At 47.6% G+C, this 17,780-nt stretch overlaps 1 protein-coding gene across 7 annotated transcripts in view; it reads right to left on the bottom strand.

Annotated features, from left to right (window-relative positions):
• Window positions 1-17,780, bottom strand: part of EPHB2 (EPH receptor B2) — a 165,267-nt gene that overhangs the window by 91,706 nt on the left and 55,781 nt on the right. For 6 of the 7 annotated variants that reach the window (XM_068241562.1, XM_068241564.1, XM_068241563.1 and 3 more), the window contains one exon: window positions 8,938-9,622. In XM_068241562.1, the coding sequence (XP_068097663.1) occupies window positions 8,938-9,622 (685 nt within the window). Of the gene's footprint in view, window positions 1-8,937; window positions 9,623-12,702; window positions 12,759-17,780 lie in introns of those variants that run through there. The other variant, XM_068241568.1, reaches the window with a different exon arrangement.

Here is a 17,780-nt window from a genome sequence, read left to right as displayed (position 1 = left end):
ACACCTATACACATACGCCTATACCAGACAGACATGTATAGTCACCGCCCCACATGCGTTACTATTTTGCCCCACATATAACACAGACACATGTATAGAAGAATCAGCTTCAGGTGTGACGGAGACAAAGCCTATAGAATGTGTTTCCCATACGGGAGGGGGAGGGCTAAGCCGAGTGGGGAAGTCGGTAAGAGAAGCAGCAGCAGCTGTGTGTTTGCAAACAGTACTGCGGAGCTGTGAAGAGGGGCTGAAAGCTGTAATTGTCTTTAATTAGCGGAGGTTGGAGGAATCTAAAGCTTTGACAAAAGACATTTCCTGCGTGCCAACAGCCGCCGCCACAACAACTCACAATTACAACTTACACATTGCAGAACAGAGAGAGGAGAATCCAATCTGTGCAGCAACCCATGTATCTCAGAAACCATAACACTCCTGTAAGCCACCAGACCCCACCGGATACAGGCATGCACCATCACCAGATCACACCGTGCACCATCACCAGAGCCCAACGGATCCCACTGTGCACCATAACCAGATCCTACCAGATTACACCATTACCATCGCCAGATCCCACCAGATCCAGAGACTTATACCGTCACAAGATCCCAATGTGCACCATCACCAGATCCTACTGTGCACCATCACCAGATCTCACCGTGCACCATCGCAGATCCTACCAGATCCCATTGTGCACCATCACCAGATCCTGCCAATCACACTGTGCACCATCACCAGATCCTGCCAATCACACTGTGCACCATCACCAGATCTCACCAGATCCAGGCTTATACTATCACCACATCCTACTGGATCCCAGTGCACACCATCAACAGATCCCAGCATGCACTGTTACCAAATTCCACCTTCTACCATCACCAGATCCAGTCATGCACCATCACCAGAACCTACCGGATCACACAATGCACCATCACCAAATTCCACCGTATACTGGCTTACACCATCACAAGATCCCACTATGCAACATCACCAGATCCCACCATGCACCATATCCTACAAGATCACACCATGCACCACCACCAGATCCCACTAGATCCAGGTGTACACCATCACCAGATCCTACCACATCCCAGTGTACACCATCAAAAGATCCCAGCATGTATTATCACCAGATTTCATCTTCTACAAACACCAGATCCAGTCATGCGCCATCACCAGATCACACCAGATCCAGTTATGCACCACCACCAGATCCTACTGCATCCCACAATGCATCATTACGAGATCCCACTACGTACCAAATCCCACTGCACATCACTACCAGGTCCCATCAGGCACCATTACCTAATTCCACTGGATCTCACCCTACATTATGACCTTATCCTGTCAGATCCCTCTGTGCACTATCCCCTAATGCCACCTGTATCCTTACCGGATCCCAATGTATATAATTATCACCTCCCACCTCACAATTAGGTAAAACACATCCTTTTATTTATTTTTTTAGTTTTTCACATTGTGTATCCACCTTTAGCATCAACGACAGCTTGTAGAGTTTTGTGATGCTGTAGTTGTGGATGAGAGACTACAGTAAATACCCCAGAAGATAAAGCTGTCCATTCTTCTTGGCAAGAAGCCTCCAGTTCCTGAAAAGTCTTGGCCTGTCTGACACTAGCTGCACTGGAGAGTCCAGTACAGTTTCCAGCCCCTGAGAACCCTGTCCATGCCCTTCCTCCTCTCACCAGAGTACATCAGAGCCTCATCTGGAAACTGGAGGGTCCAGAAAAGTTCCCAGCCCTAGGACCCTGTCCATGCCTCTCCTCCTCTCACCAGAATATGCCGCTCTCTCATCTGGAAACTGGAGGGTGGTCCAGGACAGTTCCTGGGCCCCTGTGTACCCTGTGCATGCCCTTCCTCCTCTCACTAGAATACGCCAGACACTCATCTGGAAACTGGAGGGTCCAGGACAATTCCCAGCCCCCAAGCACCATGCCCTGTCTCCTCTCACCAGAATATGCCAGACTCTCATCTGGAAACTAGAGGGTCCAGGACAGTTCCCGGCCCCCGAGTATCCTGCACATGCCCTTCCTCCTCTCACTAGAATATGCCAGACACTCATCTGGAAACTGGAAAGTCCAGGACAGTTCCCAGCCCCCAAGCACCATGCCCTGCCTCCTCTCACCAGCAAAACATACTGGGCCTAGGATACTTCCCTATTAGCAGTTCTGCAGTAGGTGGTTGGGAGGGGCTATAGCTCATTGGTTGGTTGGAGTGATGGTATCTTGCTCCCCTACTGTCCGCAGGCTCCCCCACTTCCCTCACGCAATACTGGCGGCTAGGCCAGGGCTAGTGGATCACTGTCAGTCCTGTTCCTCGTGAAAGCCATTCTGTGAGGAATTTATAAGCAATGTGTGATGACAGGGCCGGGGATTTATGAGATGTTCCACATGTGTGTCGCAATGCTCAGCTTGGAAACATTTAGCTACAATTGCTGGAACTCTGTGATGTTACCGGAGGTAATGTAACTCCTCAGGTGGGGGGGGGGGGGGGGGGGGGAAACAAGCTGACAAGCTGCTACTCCAATCAATACAAGTTCTCTCCAACCTACACACACCAGCAAACCAGCGCAAAATGGAGGAAAGAGGCGAGAGGCATGACCAGGGGCGGGAGGAGTGAAAATGTGACCGGTCAGTGGCCACCACACATATCCACTTCCTACCTCCACCATCCCATTGCTGCCATACTGAGGGCCACATGGTCTATAGAACCGGAGCAATACCTGATTCCCCCACAATGCTCCGGGCACAAGATGGGGGTGAGGCTGATACAAGTACAAGGTGGGGGCGGGAGGGTCCAGCATGTCCTGTCAGGTCTTCCAGCGAGAAAGTTGACAGAAGAGCAGTGTATTGGCACAGCGAGGGTTACACGGGGGAACCGTTCTGTCACACATCTGATAACACTTTCTAGTGCGCTCTGTGAGCTGATAGCTGGGTGTGATGGGAGGATGAGCGCTTCCAGGCGGCTGTCGTCATTATCCCCTCTTCATACCCGGGGTGCTGGAATGTCTTGTGTCTTCATCATCATGTTTAATAATTTGTTCCAGGAGTACTGATGCCCCCAAGAGCTCCAGACCTGCCAAAGCCTCAGAACAGAGGTCCTGTCCATCCTCCTAGTCTCCCTCCTACCCAATCACATGGTGCATTCATTATCTGCAAAGTCCAAACTGTATAGATAATGACTGCACACAATGTAAGGTTACAAGGAACACTGGAGTGTCACAGAGGAAACTGGAGAGTCACAGAGGACACTGGAGTGTCACAGAGGACACTGGAGAGTCACAGATGAAACTGGAGGGTCACAGAGGACACCAGGGAGTCACAGAGGATACAGGAGGGTCAAAGAGGACACTGGAGAGTCACAGATGAAACTGAAGGGTCACAGAGGAAACCAGGGAGTCACAGAGGACACTTGTGAGTCACAGAGGACACTGGAGTGTCACAGAGGACACTGGAGAGTCACAGATGAAACTGGAGGGTCACAGAGGAAACCAGGGAGTCACAGAGGACACCGGAGGGTCAAAGAGGACACTGGAGAGTCACAGAGGACATTGGATAGAGTTACAGAGGACACTGGAGGGTCACAGAGGACACTGGAGGGTCACAGAGGACACCAGAAAGTCACAGAGGACACTGGAGAGTCACAGAGGACACTTGAGGGTCACAGAGGACACTGAAGGGTCACAGAGGACACCAGAGTGTCACAGAGGACACTGGAGGGTCACAGAGGACACCGGAGGGTTATAGAGGACACCGGAGAGTCACAAAGGTCATTGGAGGGTCACAGAAGACACCAGAGGATCACAGCAAACACTGGAGAGTTACAGAGGAACAGCGTTCACCGAAGGGTCACAGAGGACACCAGCATTCCTGCAAAATTCGGACCATGCACGGATTGCAAGGCCTCCCCCCAACTTTAGCGATCTGTTGCTACGCAATTCTCCATGATGCGATTATAAAAAATGGAATCACACTGCGTTGCACAACAAATGCATGCAACCACGTATTGCAATTCTGCGCCAGATTGGAACACATGGATGGAAACCTCAGACAGTGCAGTCTATGCTCTCCTGATGTCCCTGTGTATCACATACCCTGTACATGGCACCAAACGTGATCAGCAATGGACAGGTAATGGCAAGAGAAGACAGGAGCTGAGGGGAGTGGCCAATACAGTATACATACAATCATTAACCTTCAACACTCAAAACGCGCTCACAGCAAGCTGGAACGCTAACAGAAATAAAAACAACCAGGTTACAAATTCTAGTCAGTTGCGAAAAAGGAGGATCTTAGCTTCCAGAAGCGACTGCAGTGATTGTGTACTTGAGAGATTCACCAGCACTGAGGTTCCCTCCATTAAATGGGTCCCTCCTCCAGCTACACCAGTCAGCAGGCAAGGAAACACATCATGCTACTGAACCTGAACAGTCGAGCTCAGGCAATCTCTGGTTCTACCTTTAAAGGGAACACAGGCATATGAATCAGTCTCATTTCTCCAGGGAAACCGCACCGCTCAAACCATGAAATAAACAGACCGCTAGCACAAAGTGTTATTAGAATACAGATGTATAACACAGCTGTTGCCTAGCAACACCTCTGTACAGCCCCAGGGCCTGCACTCTGCATCTAGTTCCATCATGTGTGTGCTCATTTCTCAGGCAATGATAGAGGTAACTCTACATTCAGGCCCTGTAACATGTATAAACACAAACAGGAAGATGGATGCAGACATATGAGACCTCACATCCCAGCCCTGCAACATGTATAATACAGACAGGAAGGTGGCTACAGACATACTGGACCTCACAATTCAGCCCTGTAACATGTATAACACAGGCAAGAAGATGGACACAGACATATTGGGCCTCAGATTCAAGCCCTGAAACATGTATAACATGGACAGGAAGATGAAAGCAGACATACCGCCCCTCACATTCCAGACCTGCAACATGTATAATATATAGGATATAATATAATAGGAAGATGAAAGCAGACATTCCAGCCCCGTAACATGTATAACACAGACAGGAAGATGAAAGCAGATATACCAGCCCTCACATTCCAGCCCTGCAACATGTATAATACAGACAGGAAGATGGACGCAGACATACCGGCCCTCACATTCAAGCCCTGCAACATGTATAACGAAGATGAAAGCAGATATACCAGCCCTCACATTCCAGCCCTGCAACATGTATAACGAAGATGAAAGCAGACATACCGACCCTCACATTCCAGGCCTGCAACATGTATAATATATGGGATATACGGTAATATAATAGAAAGATGAAAGCAGACATTCCAGCCCCGTAACATGTATAATACAGACAGGAAGATGGGCGCAGACATACAGGCCCTCACATTCCAGCCCTGCAACATGTATAAGGAAGATCAAAGCAGACATACCGGCCCTCACATTCCAGCCCTGCAACATGTATAATAAAGATAGGAAGATGAAAGCAGATATTCCAGCCATCACATTCAAGCCCTGCAACATGTATAACGAAGATGAAAGCAGACATAACGGCCCTCACATTCCAGCCCTGCAACATGTATAATGAAGATGAAAGCAGACATAACGGCCCTCACATTCCAGCCCTGCAACATGTATAAGGAAGATGAAAGCAGACATACCGGCCCTCACATTCCAGCCCTGCAACATGTATAAGGAAGATGAAAGCAGACATACCGGCCCTCACATTCCAGCCATGCAACATGTATAAGGAAGATGAAAGCAGACATACCGGCCCTCATATTCCAGCCCTGCAACATGTATAAAGAAGATGAAAGCAGACATACCGGCCCTCACATTCCAGCCATGCAACATGTATAATATAGACAAGAAGATGGACCCAGACATACCGGCCCTCACATTCCAGCCCTGCAACATGTATAAGGAAGATGAAAGCAGACATACCGGCCCTCACATTCCAGCCCTGCAACATGTATAATATAGACAAGAAGATGGACCCAGACATACCGGCCCTCACATTCCAGCCCTGCAACATGTATAATATAGACAAGAAGATGGACCCAGACATACCGGCCCTCACATTCCAGCCCTGCAACATGTATAAGGAAGATGAAAGCAGACATACCGGCCCTCACATTCCAGCCCTGCAACATGTATAATATAGACAAGAAGATGGACCCAGACATACCGGCCCTCACATTCCAGCCCTGCAACATGTATAACGCAGACGTACAGTCTGTATGCATGGTAAGACACGTCATTGCTTTCCAGCAGTTCTGGAGGTGTGTTTAGCTTACAGGGACAACAACAAAGGGACGATTTGCATATTCAGCAGTGATGCATTGTGGGAGCCATCATATGCTCACTCCAACCTGAATCATCTCAAATAAATGCTGTTTTGAGAAGGCACATTTCTGTTGTGCACAGCTAAAAACAAACAAATCAAATCTTTCTGGATCCCAGCGACCTCCCTGTTCCCGACACGGCAAGAAATACGTCTCCTAATCCTAATTATTCTGACTTATACATCAATCAATTCTCTAATCAGGAAAACAACAGCTGCCTATGAGGAGCAGATCAGCTTCATTTAGGGCTGGACTTTATAATGATGTACATCGGACGGGACCCCCAGATATTTCCCGATTAACCACTTTGGGTTCTGGGGATTTCACCCCTGCCTGACCTTTCTGTCACTCAGCTGTGTCGCTATTAAAGGACACCTGAAGTGAGAGTGATATGGAGGCCGCCCTATTTATCTCTTTCTAAACAATACCAGTTGCCTGGCAGCCCTGCTGATTTATTTGGCTGCAGTAGTGTCTGAATCACACCAGAAACAAGCATGCAGCTAATCTTGTCAGATCTGACAAAAATGTGAGAAACACCTGATTTGCTGCATGCTTGTTCAGGGGCTATGGCTGAAAGTATTAGAGGCAGAGGATCAGCAGGACTGCCAGGCAACCTGTGTTGATTAAAAAGAAATAAATATGGAAGCCCCCATATCCCTCTCACTTCAGGTTGACTTCAATACAGCAATAACTTTTTCATTACTTATGATGATATACAAGTGATATATATTTTTTGCTGGACAGCCAAGGGTTTCTTTGGGCTGCGTTCGTTACTAAATATATTCCATTTTATAGCCATTTTACAGAGGAATCTAGGCATAAATGCAGAAAATACTCCTTTTTCATGTTCCATCTTTCCTCATTTCTATGTAACTTATGCCTCTGCTATAAAACACTACAAAATGTATTCCTTGTCTTGTCTCGATTAAAATTACACCACATGTGCCTTGTTGCATTACTAGTTGGGCAAGTGGCGGACCGTTATCTGATCACTAGAGGACAGATATGATCACTAGAGGACAGATCTTAAAAGGAAATGGGCAATATTCAAAAGAAAACTCGTCAAACAAAAATTTGCTACTGTAGCAATCATTCCCATTGAAATGGGCATGAGTTCACGTGCTGAAATGTAAAGTGATTAAACCTCCTCTTTAGGCTGGGTTCACGTATGACATAGCATCTTGAAAGGCTGCATTTTATGTTACCGTATGTTTTATGTTAATGTTTTGTGCTTTTATTTAGCAGTTTTACTGCATTATGGGTGTGTTTGCGATGAGTTTTTCATGCGTTTTGTATGGGTTTGCGGTTTGCATATACAAAACTCATATGCGTTTTGTATGCACTTTCCACGCCTTTTTATATTTCCATTAACGCAAATCACTTGAAAGACAACAGGAAGTGAAAATGCAGCAAAAAATATTTTTTTTTGGGGGGGGGGGGGGGGGGGGGGGGGGAAACGCATATAAAAACGCATGGAAAACGCATACTATTGCGTTTCCATTGACTTTCATTATGTGCGTTTTGGCCCAGTTCCTGCATAATATGCAACAAAACCAGCATTTTCGGAACACATACTGTAAATCGCAGGTCTTCGCGTTTTTTTTCTGCGTCCCATTGACTAACACTGCTGCATACAACGCAGCGTTTTACGCAACTCTAGCGTATCTGCTATGTGTGCACCCGGCCTTACAGTGTCTAATCACTGGGAGTACCAACACTCGTCATATATAGCAATGTACAGATATACATAGAGGCCACACACCACACCAAGCCTCCCCTGTATAGTACGACCTACTCTAATCACTGGGAGTACCAACACTCGTCATATATAGCAATGTACAGATATACATAGAGGCCACACACCACACCAAGCCTCCCCTGTATAGTACGACCTACTCTAATCACTGGGAGTACCAACACTCGTCATATATAGCAATGTACAGATATACATAGAGGCCACACACCACACCAAGCCTCCCCTGTATAGTACGACCTACTCTAATCACTGGGAGTACCAACACTCGTCATATATAGCAATGTACAGATATACATAGAGGCCACACACCACACCAAGCCTCCCCTGTATAGTACGACCTACTCTAATCACTGGGAGTACCAACACTCGTCATATATAGCAATGTACAGATATACATAGAGGCCACACACCACACCAAGCCTCCCCTGTATAGTACGACCTACTCTAATCACTGGGAGTACCAACACTCGTCATATATAGCAATGTACAGATATACATAGAGGCCACACACCACACCAGCCTCCTATGTACAGTGTGACCTCTAATCTATGGGGAGTACTAACACGGGCCATATACAGCATATAGCAATGCACAAGTTTATGTGGAGACCACACAGCACACAAAGTGTCCTCTGTACAGTGTGCCTACTCTAATCAACGAGAGAAGCAAAACCGGTCATATATACTATATACTATAGATATATATATACATACACCACACCAATCTTTGGGAGTACCAACACTGGGCATATAAAACAATGTACACATATATGTAAAGGAAAGGTATGATGAGACAATGACAGTAAGGCATCAGTGCACAGCATTAATACACAACATGTCCTCTTACCTCTGCAGACTGTCCCGTTCTCCACAGACTCATATCCCGCCTTACACATGCAGCGTCCAATAGGCACTAGCCACTCCCCATCCCCATTGCAGTAGAGTTTGATTGGCACATCCACCTCCTCAGCGTTGGTTATACATATCCCTCGAGCAGCCACTAGGGAGGTGCTCTCCGCCCCTGATAGCGTCTCCTGAAAGACGGCGCCGTTCTGGATGATCCGGGGGCATTTCCTGTAAAAAACTCTCACAGCGATGAGTGACATGCATCCTCCGTAATCCTGGAAGGCCAAATAAAACCCATTTTTAGAAACTGGCCCAAAGCTGCGGACCTCCGTGTTGATTTTCATGACGCGGCCACCCAGGTCCACCTGGGAGAAGCTCTCGTCAGCCGCTATGGTGTCCACCTTGGACCAAGGATTCTCCATCCAGCTGGGGAAGGTCTTTGTGGCAGAGTCATAATCCGATTCGTAATAATAGAGGTTAAAGGTTTCCTTGCAGGATCCGGGGACACTGGGAATACTGCTGCAGTCCCTGACAGAGAACTTCATCTCCACATGTATCCGGTGGGCTCCCCGCCGCCGGATGTACTTTGTCCGTAGCCAATTATTCTGACTTGCTTCAAAGACGTTGCAGACCTGGTAAGTTCGGATGGTGTTCATGTTCTCATCGTACCCGCTGACCTCCTCCCACTGCGCCAGAAGAAAAAAGAACATGTGACTAATACACTGCACAGCAAGAACTGTACCACAAACCAAACACAAAGCAAAGCTTTCAGAGTTATATCAGGTGAGGAAGCATTATGGTGGCCACTAACAATACAATACGCAAAACGATCGATTATTCGTATCAGAAATGATCAGAAATGATCGTTTGGGACCACTAGTGGACAAAAATCTAAGCATAATAATAATAGAATCCCAAATAAAGTATTTGGAGATCGAAGGATAAATAATAGTGTATAAGTGACCTCAGCAACAGCTAGAGGAGCAGAAGCTGGGGGCTTGTCCGGGATGACACATGTAGCAGAGCGTTGGGAGGCTGGGGGCTCGTTTAGGATGGCACATGTATCAGAGTGTTGGTTAACAGGAAAAAGCAGAGTACAGTGTTGGGATGTCAGTAATCCGATCTGTCAAATTACTGTCGCTGCAGAGTACTGTTCCTCAACACGCCTCTCCCTCAAGGTCTGTACACACTGCTGCGCTTACACTGCATTTTTAAAATCACATTCGATTTGTAAATCGCAAAGCCTTCATGAAAATAGAAAAATCGCATCAGTGCGTACAGGTCTTTTTACAAAAGACCTTTCGATTATAAAATACATGTGATTTTAAAAGTGCAGCAGTGTGTACAGGCCCTCAGAGCACTGCTACTCTCAAATGACTTTCCCAGCAAAGCACTGCTCTTCCAACACACATCTCCCTGCAGTGCACTGCTCCTCCCCCACACAGAACTGCTCCTCCCCCACACCTCTCCCCCGCACAGCACTGCTCCTCCCCCACACCTCTCCCTGCACAGAACTGCTCCTCCCCCACACCTCTCCCCCGCACAGCACTGCTCCTCCCCCACACCTCTCCCTGCACAGAACTGCTCCTCCCCCACACCTCTCCCCCGCACAGCACTGCTCCTCCCCCACACCTCTCCCTGCACAGAACTGCTCCTCCCCCACACCTCTCCCCCGCACAGCACTGCTCCTCCCCCACACCTCTCCCTGCACAGAACTGCTCCTCCCCCACACCTCTCCCTGCACAGAACTGCTCCTCTCACACCTCTCCAACATCCTGCGGAGCATTGATCCCCTCCCCGAGCCTGCAGATCACTAGAGCTCATATGTAGAACAATGAATTGTGCTGTGCAATCAGTCAGGAGATTCGAGGTAAAAGTGAGTGGAGGAAATGGAGATTCTATAATGTGTAACATGCAGCGGGATGAGCCCCCATGGGGCAGGGAGTGCTGAGTGCAGACGTCTTGGCGAGGCGAGAATGAGGGAATGTTGGTTGCTGGCCCAGAAATTGTCCTCATATAACAGATAACAGCCCTACGTGTCTCTCCAATGTGTGTGTGTGTCTGTATGTGTATATGTGTGTGTACCGTGTGTGTGTGTGTATATACATTCCAATGATAGGAACAGCTTGGACTGTGGTAACCTATGGCAACCGGTCACATGAATCACATTCCAATGACAGGGAAAAGCTAGGACTTTGGTTACCTATGGCAACCAGTCTCATGACTCAGATTTCAATGACAGGAATAGCTAGGACTGTGGTAACCTATGGCAACTAGTCAAATGACTCACATTCCAATGACTGTGAACAGCTAGAACTGTGGTAACCCAGGACAACCAGTCACATGACTCACATTCCAATGACGCAACAGCTAAGACTATGGTAACCTATGGCAACTGATCACATGACTGACATTCCAATGACAGGGGACAGCTAGGACTGTGGTAACCTATGGCAACCGGAAACATAACTCACATTCCATTGGCAGGAAACATCTAGGACTTTGGTAACCTATTTCAACCGACCACATAATTCACATTCAAATGACAGGGAACAGCTAGGACTGTGGTAACCTATGGCAACCGGTAACATAACTCACATTCCAATGACCATGAACAACTAGGACTGTGTTAATCTATGGCAACCGGTCACATGACTCATACTCCAATGATGGGATCAGCTAGAACTGCAGTAACCTATGGAAACCAGTCACATGACCCATGTTCCAATGACAGTGAAAAACTAGTACTGTCGTTGCCTATGGCAACTGGTTACATGACTCACATTCCAATGACATCGCACAGCTAGGATGGTGGTTACCTATGGCAACCAGTCATGACTCATTTAAATAACGGGGAACAGCTACGGACTGTGGTAACCTATGGCAACCAATCATATGACTCACATTTTAATGCCAGGGAACAACTAGGACTGTGGTTACCTATGGCAAGCATTTACATGACTCACAATCCAATGGTGGAAAAAGGTAGGACTGTTGTTACCTATAACAACCAGGAACATGACTCACATTCTAACGACAGCGAAAAGCTAGGACTGTCGTTACCTATGGCAACCGGTTACAACTCATATTCCAATGACATTGAATAGCTAGAACAGTGGCTACCTTTGGCAACCAGTCACATAACTCACAATCCAATGACAGGGAAAACAACTAGGACTGTGGTAATCTATGGCAATGGGTTACACGACTCACATTCCAACGACAAGGAACAGCTAGGACTGCAGTAACCTATGGCAACCAGTTACATGACTTACATTCCAATGACAGTGAACAACTAGGACTGTGGTAACCTATGACAACTAATCACATGACAAATTTAATGACAGAGAAAAGCTGGGACTGTCGTTACCTATGGCAACCGGTTACATGATTAACATTCCAATGACACCGAACAACTTGGACGGTGGTTACCTTTGGCAACCAGTCACATAACTCACAATCCAATGACAGGAAAAAGAGCTAGGCCTGTGGTAACCTATGGAAACCAATCACATGACTCACGTTTTAATGACAGGAAAAACTAGAACTGTGGTTACCTATGGCAATCAGTTACATGACTCCTATTTCAATGATAGGGATCAACTAGGATTGTGGTTACCTATGGCAACCGGTTACATGACTCCCATTCCAATGACAGGGAACAGCTATAACTGTGGTTACCTATGGCAATTTTTCACAACTCACATTTTAATGACAGGAACAACTAGGACTGCAGTAACCTATGGCAACCTGTCACATTACTCACATTTAAATGATGGGAACAGCTAGGACTGTGGTAACCTATGGAAACCAGTCACATGACTCACATTTTAATGCCAGAGATAACAGCTAGGACTGTGGTAACCTATGGCAACCAGTTGCATGACTCACATTCCAATGACAAGGAACAGCTAGGACTGTGGTAACCTATGGCAACCGGTCACATATATATATTTTTGTGGTGTCACTGTACAGCGCCGTACTGCCTGCACAGGATGAGAACAATGCAGCCTCATCTTCTGCCGGCCGGCTGTATCTGGGGGGCTTCCTGCTGCTGTCTCCATGGAAACCCCCCTAAAACGATGGTGTACGGAAGGAGGGGGGCTTCTCATTGTTGGAGAGTGACAGGGAAACGCATTGCAGCGCCGCTAATCCCTGAAAATGTGCCACTCAAAGGCTGGCCGTCTCCTTTCACGCACGGCCCCCATCCTCATCCAGAGCTTAATTAGGACTCTGCCTTTCTCCTTCCCCTCTAATTAACATGCCGAGGGCCCAAGACGAGCGCGGCGTGGACAACGGGCCTCATTAGCAGAGCGAGAGGGTGAAATACGCAGAGACAGAACAACATGGCCGACACGGAGGAGAGGGGGGGCCCTGACTGAAAGGAGCAGAGAATAGGAGATTGCCCCATAACCTCCGCTATTCAGCGCCAATCATTCCTTACAAGCGCTCTCCATTGATCAAAGCCGGGCCGGCCAATGCGGGACGCCGCTGTCATGGCGGAGCGCGGGCGGGGGAGGGCTGTTTTGTCTGACGGGGTTTAATCTCTCTTTTCTTGTCACATTCTTTTCTTATGCCAACTAAGTTTCAGCGATTGTGTGAAGAGGAGGCGCTGGCGGGCGTCCAACGCACAGAGGGGGTCTGCGGGGAAACCGGCTCGTCAGGCCCCGCGTGTGAAATTCAAAGATACGTCTTCATTTCTCACCGGAGAGGATAACAGCGTCCGGTTACTGCATGTTTCTCTGAGCGGTGTGACCGCCCTGCGCAGGTGTTTCAGTCACGTGACCGTGAGATGTGTCACACGCACGATCTCGCACGTACATACGGGAGGCCATGTCACACTTAACATACTTCGCTTCGCGTATCCAATCGTTAGCGAAAAAAACACACACAGGGCCCATTTGCAATTTAATTTTTATTTATTTATTTTTCTCCTAGGAGATCATTTTTCATCTTCATTTTTAAATAACTTTTCAGGACTTAGCAGCTGAAAAAACACCAAAAAGTAGGTGAAAAAGTACTATCAAAATAATTTTATGTATTTTCTTTCGTGCTGACTTAGGCTAGGTGCACACTTAGCAGAAGCGCTAACGTTGCGTAAAACACTGCATTTTTGCCGCTAATGGAAGTCTATGGGCCGCATGAAAAAATGCATATAAAAAACGCTTATGCGTTTTGTATGCATGTGTTTTTAAAAATGCTGGTTTTGTTGCATGACCTTCAAAAAACGCATCAAAAACGCACATAATGAAAGTCAATGGGAACGCAATATATGATAGCGTTTTGTATGCGTTTTTTATATGCATTTTTTTTTAAAAATTGTTTTGTGATGTATTTCCGCTTTCTGTTGTCTTCCTAGTGATTTGAATAAAACCCAATGTAAAAATGCATTGAAAATGCATATGCGTTTTGTATATGCGCACCGCAAACGCGTAAAAACGCACGCAAAATGCTAGAAAACCGCATATGCGGGAAAAAACGCAAACAAACTAAAAATGCACACAAAAAAAACACACGACAGAAAACGCGACCTTTCACACTCTGTTATGTGTGCACCCAGCCTCAAAGGACAGCTGAAGTGAGAGGCATATGCAGGGCCGGCCCTAGACTTTTTGCCGCCTGAGGCAAAATTAGAAAAAAATCGCCGCCCCCCCAGCCGTAGGGGGGGGGGGGGGGGGGGGCACCGAGCTGGAGGGGTAGCTGGCAGAAAGGGGGTATTGGGCCTAGCGGTGGGGAGGGGGGTCGGACTCCCCCCTTCCTCGCCTGGGCCCCCCGATCTGCGCTCCTCCTCCAGCGTTAAGTACCAGCGTGCATATGATTAAGAGGCAACCGGCGGGGGAATCACTCACCTCTTCCGCGTTCCATCGTGCGCTCCACTGACGTCACTTCCTGCAATGCCATCCACTTACAATACAGTGGGCGGTGTTGCAGGAAGTGACGTCAGTGGAGCGCACGATGGAACGCGGAAGAGGTGAGTGATTCCCCCGCCCGTTGCCTCTTAATCATATGCACGCTGGTACTTAACGCTGGAGGAGGAGCGCAGATCGGGGGGCCCAGGCGAGGAAGGGGGGAGTCCGACCCCCCTCCCTGCCGCTAGGCCCAATACCCCCTTTCTGCCAGCTACCCCTCCAGATCGGCGGGCGGCCCCCAGCATCCATGGACAGGCGGGTGCCGCCCCCCCAGATCTGCCGCCTGAGGCAAATGTTTCACCCCGCCTCATGAGCGGGCTGGCCCTGGGCATATGGAGGCTGCCATATTTATTTCCTTTTAAACAATACCAGTTGCCTGGCAGTCCTGCTGATCCTCTGCCTCTAATACTTTTAGCCATAGACCCTGAACAAGCATGCAGCAGGTCAGGTGTTCCTGACATTATTGTCAGATCTGACAAGATTAGCTGCATGCTTGTTTCTGGTGTGATTCAGACACTACTGCAGCCAAATAGATCAGCAGGGCAGCTGGGCAACTGGTATTGCTTAAAAGAAAATAAATATGGCAGGCTCTGTATACCTCTCACTACAGTTGTCCTTTAAAAGACATTTTATTGACAAGGTGTGAAAAATTCACCCATTCAGTAGAAATAGTGAAATGTGTATGGGCCCTGGTATATAATATGTATCATGCAGATACGCTCCCTCCTTGTGGTCTGAGTTTGCCCGATCATAAACGTCAATCCAGCTGCATCTATTGGGCGTTTGCGCCTGTACAGAAAGTATACGAGCGCAGACACTTTGTGATGTGATTGCGATCGGACTGCAAAGTGCTCGGTAAACTTTGAATCTGTTCCCACAAAAAATGTCCATTCTCTGCTCATCGCTAAACGGACAGCGAACGGCTGCTATTTTATAAATAGGGACTGTTCACGCTCGTCAGTCCACTTCGGTGCGGTCTGCGATAATCCCGGGCAGGCAGCCAGACCATGCAGACCATCGGCTCCCGCTGGCTGCACGTGGTCTTCACGAGCGTAAACACAGCCCTAAGGTGCCCATTAACGGTGCCATTTTTTCATCAGATGTGATTTATGACGCAATTTGAACGATCGTAACTAATCGGAAGGCAATTATTGATTGTTCCCATTAACGGAACGATTTATGAAGGTTTTACATTCTGAATCGACCTTAAAGAGACACTGTAACATCAAAAATATCCCCTGGGGGGTACTCACCTCGGGTGGGGGAAGCCTCGGGATCCTAATGAGGCTTCCCACGCCGTCCTCTGTCCCACGGGGGTCTCGCTGCAGCCCTCCGAACAGCCGGCGACAGACCCGACTGTCAATTCAATATTTACCTTTGCAGGCTCCAGCGGGGGCGCTGTGGCTGCTTTCGACTCCGAAGTAGACGGAAATGTCCAATCTCAGTTGGGTCCGCTCTACTGCGCAGGCGCCGGAGACTTGCGCCTGCGCAGTAGAGCAGACCCGACGGCGATCGGGAATTTCCGCCTACTTCGGAGCCGACAGCCACCAGAGCGCCTGCGCAGGAGCCGGGAAGGTAAATATTTATGTCGCCGCTGTACGGAGGGCTGCAGCAAGACCCCTGAGGGACGGAGGACGGCGTGGGAAGCCTCATTAGGATCCTGAGGCTTCCCCCACCCGAGGTGAGTACCCCCCAGGGGACGTTTTGACGTAACAGATTCTCTTTAAAATCCAACTTTCGGATCAATAATTTTTCTTTTTCTGATCGACCACAGAATTGTATCACATTGATTTGCACCACAAGCGGCACAGTTTTCTATATAATTCGTTCATAAAAGGTGTGTCAAAAGATCAAATCTGAAGGAAAAACGGGCACCTTCAAACTAATAAATACCATGTGGGGATATTTTCATTAATGCGCTACATTTGCAACAAGATTTTTCCAAATCGCCATCATTTCTTGATGCATTTCCTGTCAGATTCCCCTACTACACAAATCAGGAAAATCGCACAGTGATAGCGTCGCTATACAATTTTTCAGCGATGCGAAATATTTTTATTGGTTTTTTTCCACCCGTCAGAAATCGCAAATGACCAGCAATCATGGCGCCCACCCGACGGTAGAGGAAATTACATGGAAATGCGATCGCACCGCAGTACAATCGAAATTGCGATTGTTTTTCTTAGTGAGGAAAAGCCCAAATAGTGGAGGCATGCCATATCACGGCCATCCAGCAAAATCAGAAACTAAAAGCGCAATGGCGCGGTGCAATTCACCCAGCGCGCGATGATTGTGTCGCAAAGCACGCAACGTAAAGACAAAATGGTGATTTTTAGTGGTTAAAGTGGACCTGAACTCAAAACTTCCTCTCTGCTCTAAAAGATAAGCAACAGCATAATAACCTTGAGGCTGGGTGCGCACATAGCAGAAATGCTAGCACTGCGTAAAACGCTGCGTTTTTGCCGCTAATAGAAATCTATGGGCCGCAGGAAAAAATGCATATAAAAACGCATATGCCTTTTCAAACCAGTGTTTTTAAAAACGCTGGTTTTGTTGCATTTTATGCAGGAAAGCTGCCAAAACGCACACAATGAAAGTCAATGGGAACGCAATGGCATGCGTTTTTCATAAAAACGCATGGAAAACGCATACGAAACACATATGCGTTTTCTATAGGCAAACCGCAAACGCACGCAAAACGCATCGCAAACCCACCAAAAACACAGTAAAAATGCACACAACATTAACATACAACATGACATAAAACGCAGCCTTTCGCGCTATGTCATATATCAACCCAGCCTGAGGCTCGGCTCCCAGTGGTCAGTCGCATAATGGACACGTTATAATGACTGTAAACTGCAATGGAGACTGGGCATAGACTTTAATACAAAGCCTGCATGCAGCGAGTTAGAATAACGCGATCCATTACAAC

The sequence above is a fragment of the Hyperolius riggenbachi genome, chromosome 6, assembly GCF_040937935.1.
Source record: "Hyperolius riggenbachi isolate aHypRig1 chromosome 6, aHypRig1.pri, whole genome shotgun sequence".
NCBI lineage: Eukaryota > Metazoa > Chordata > Amphibia > Anura > Hyperoliidae > Hyperolius > Hyperolius riggenbachi.
The sequence above is the reverse complement of the archived record's forward strand: the minus strand, read 5'-3'. Positions and strand labels throughout refer to the sequence as shown.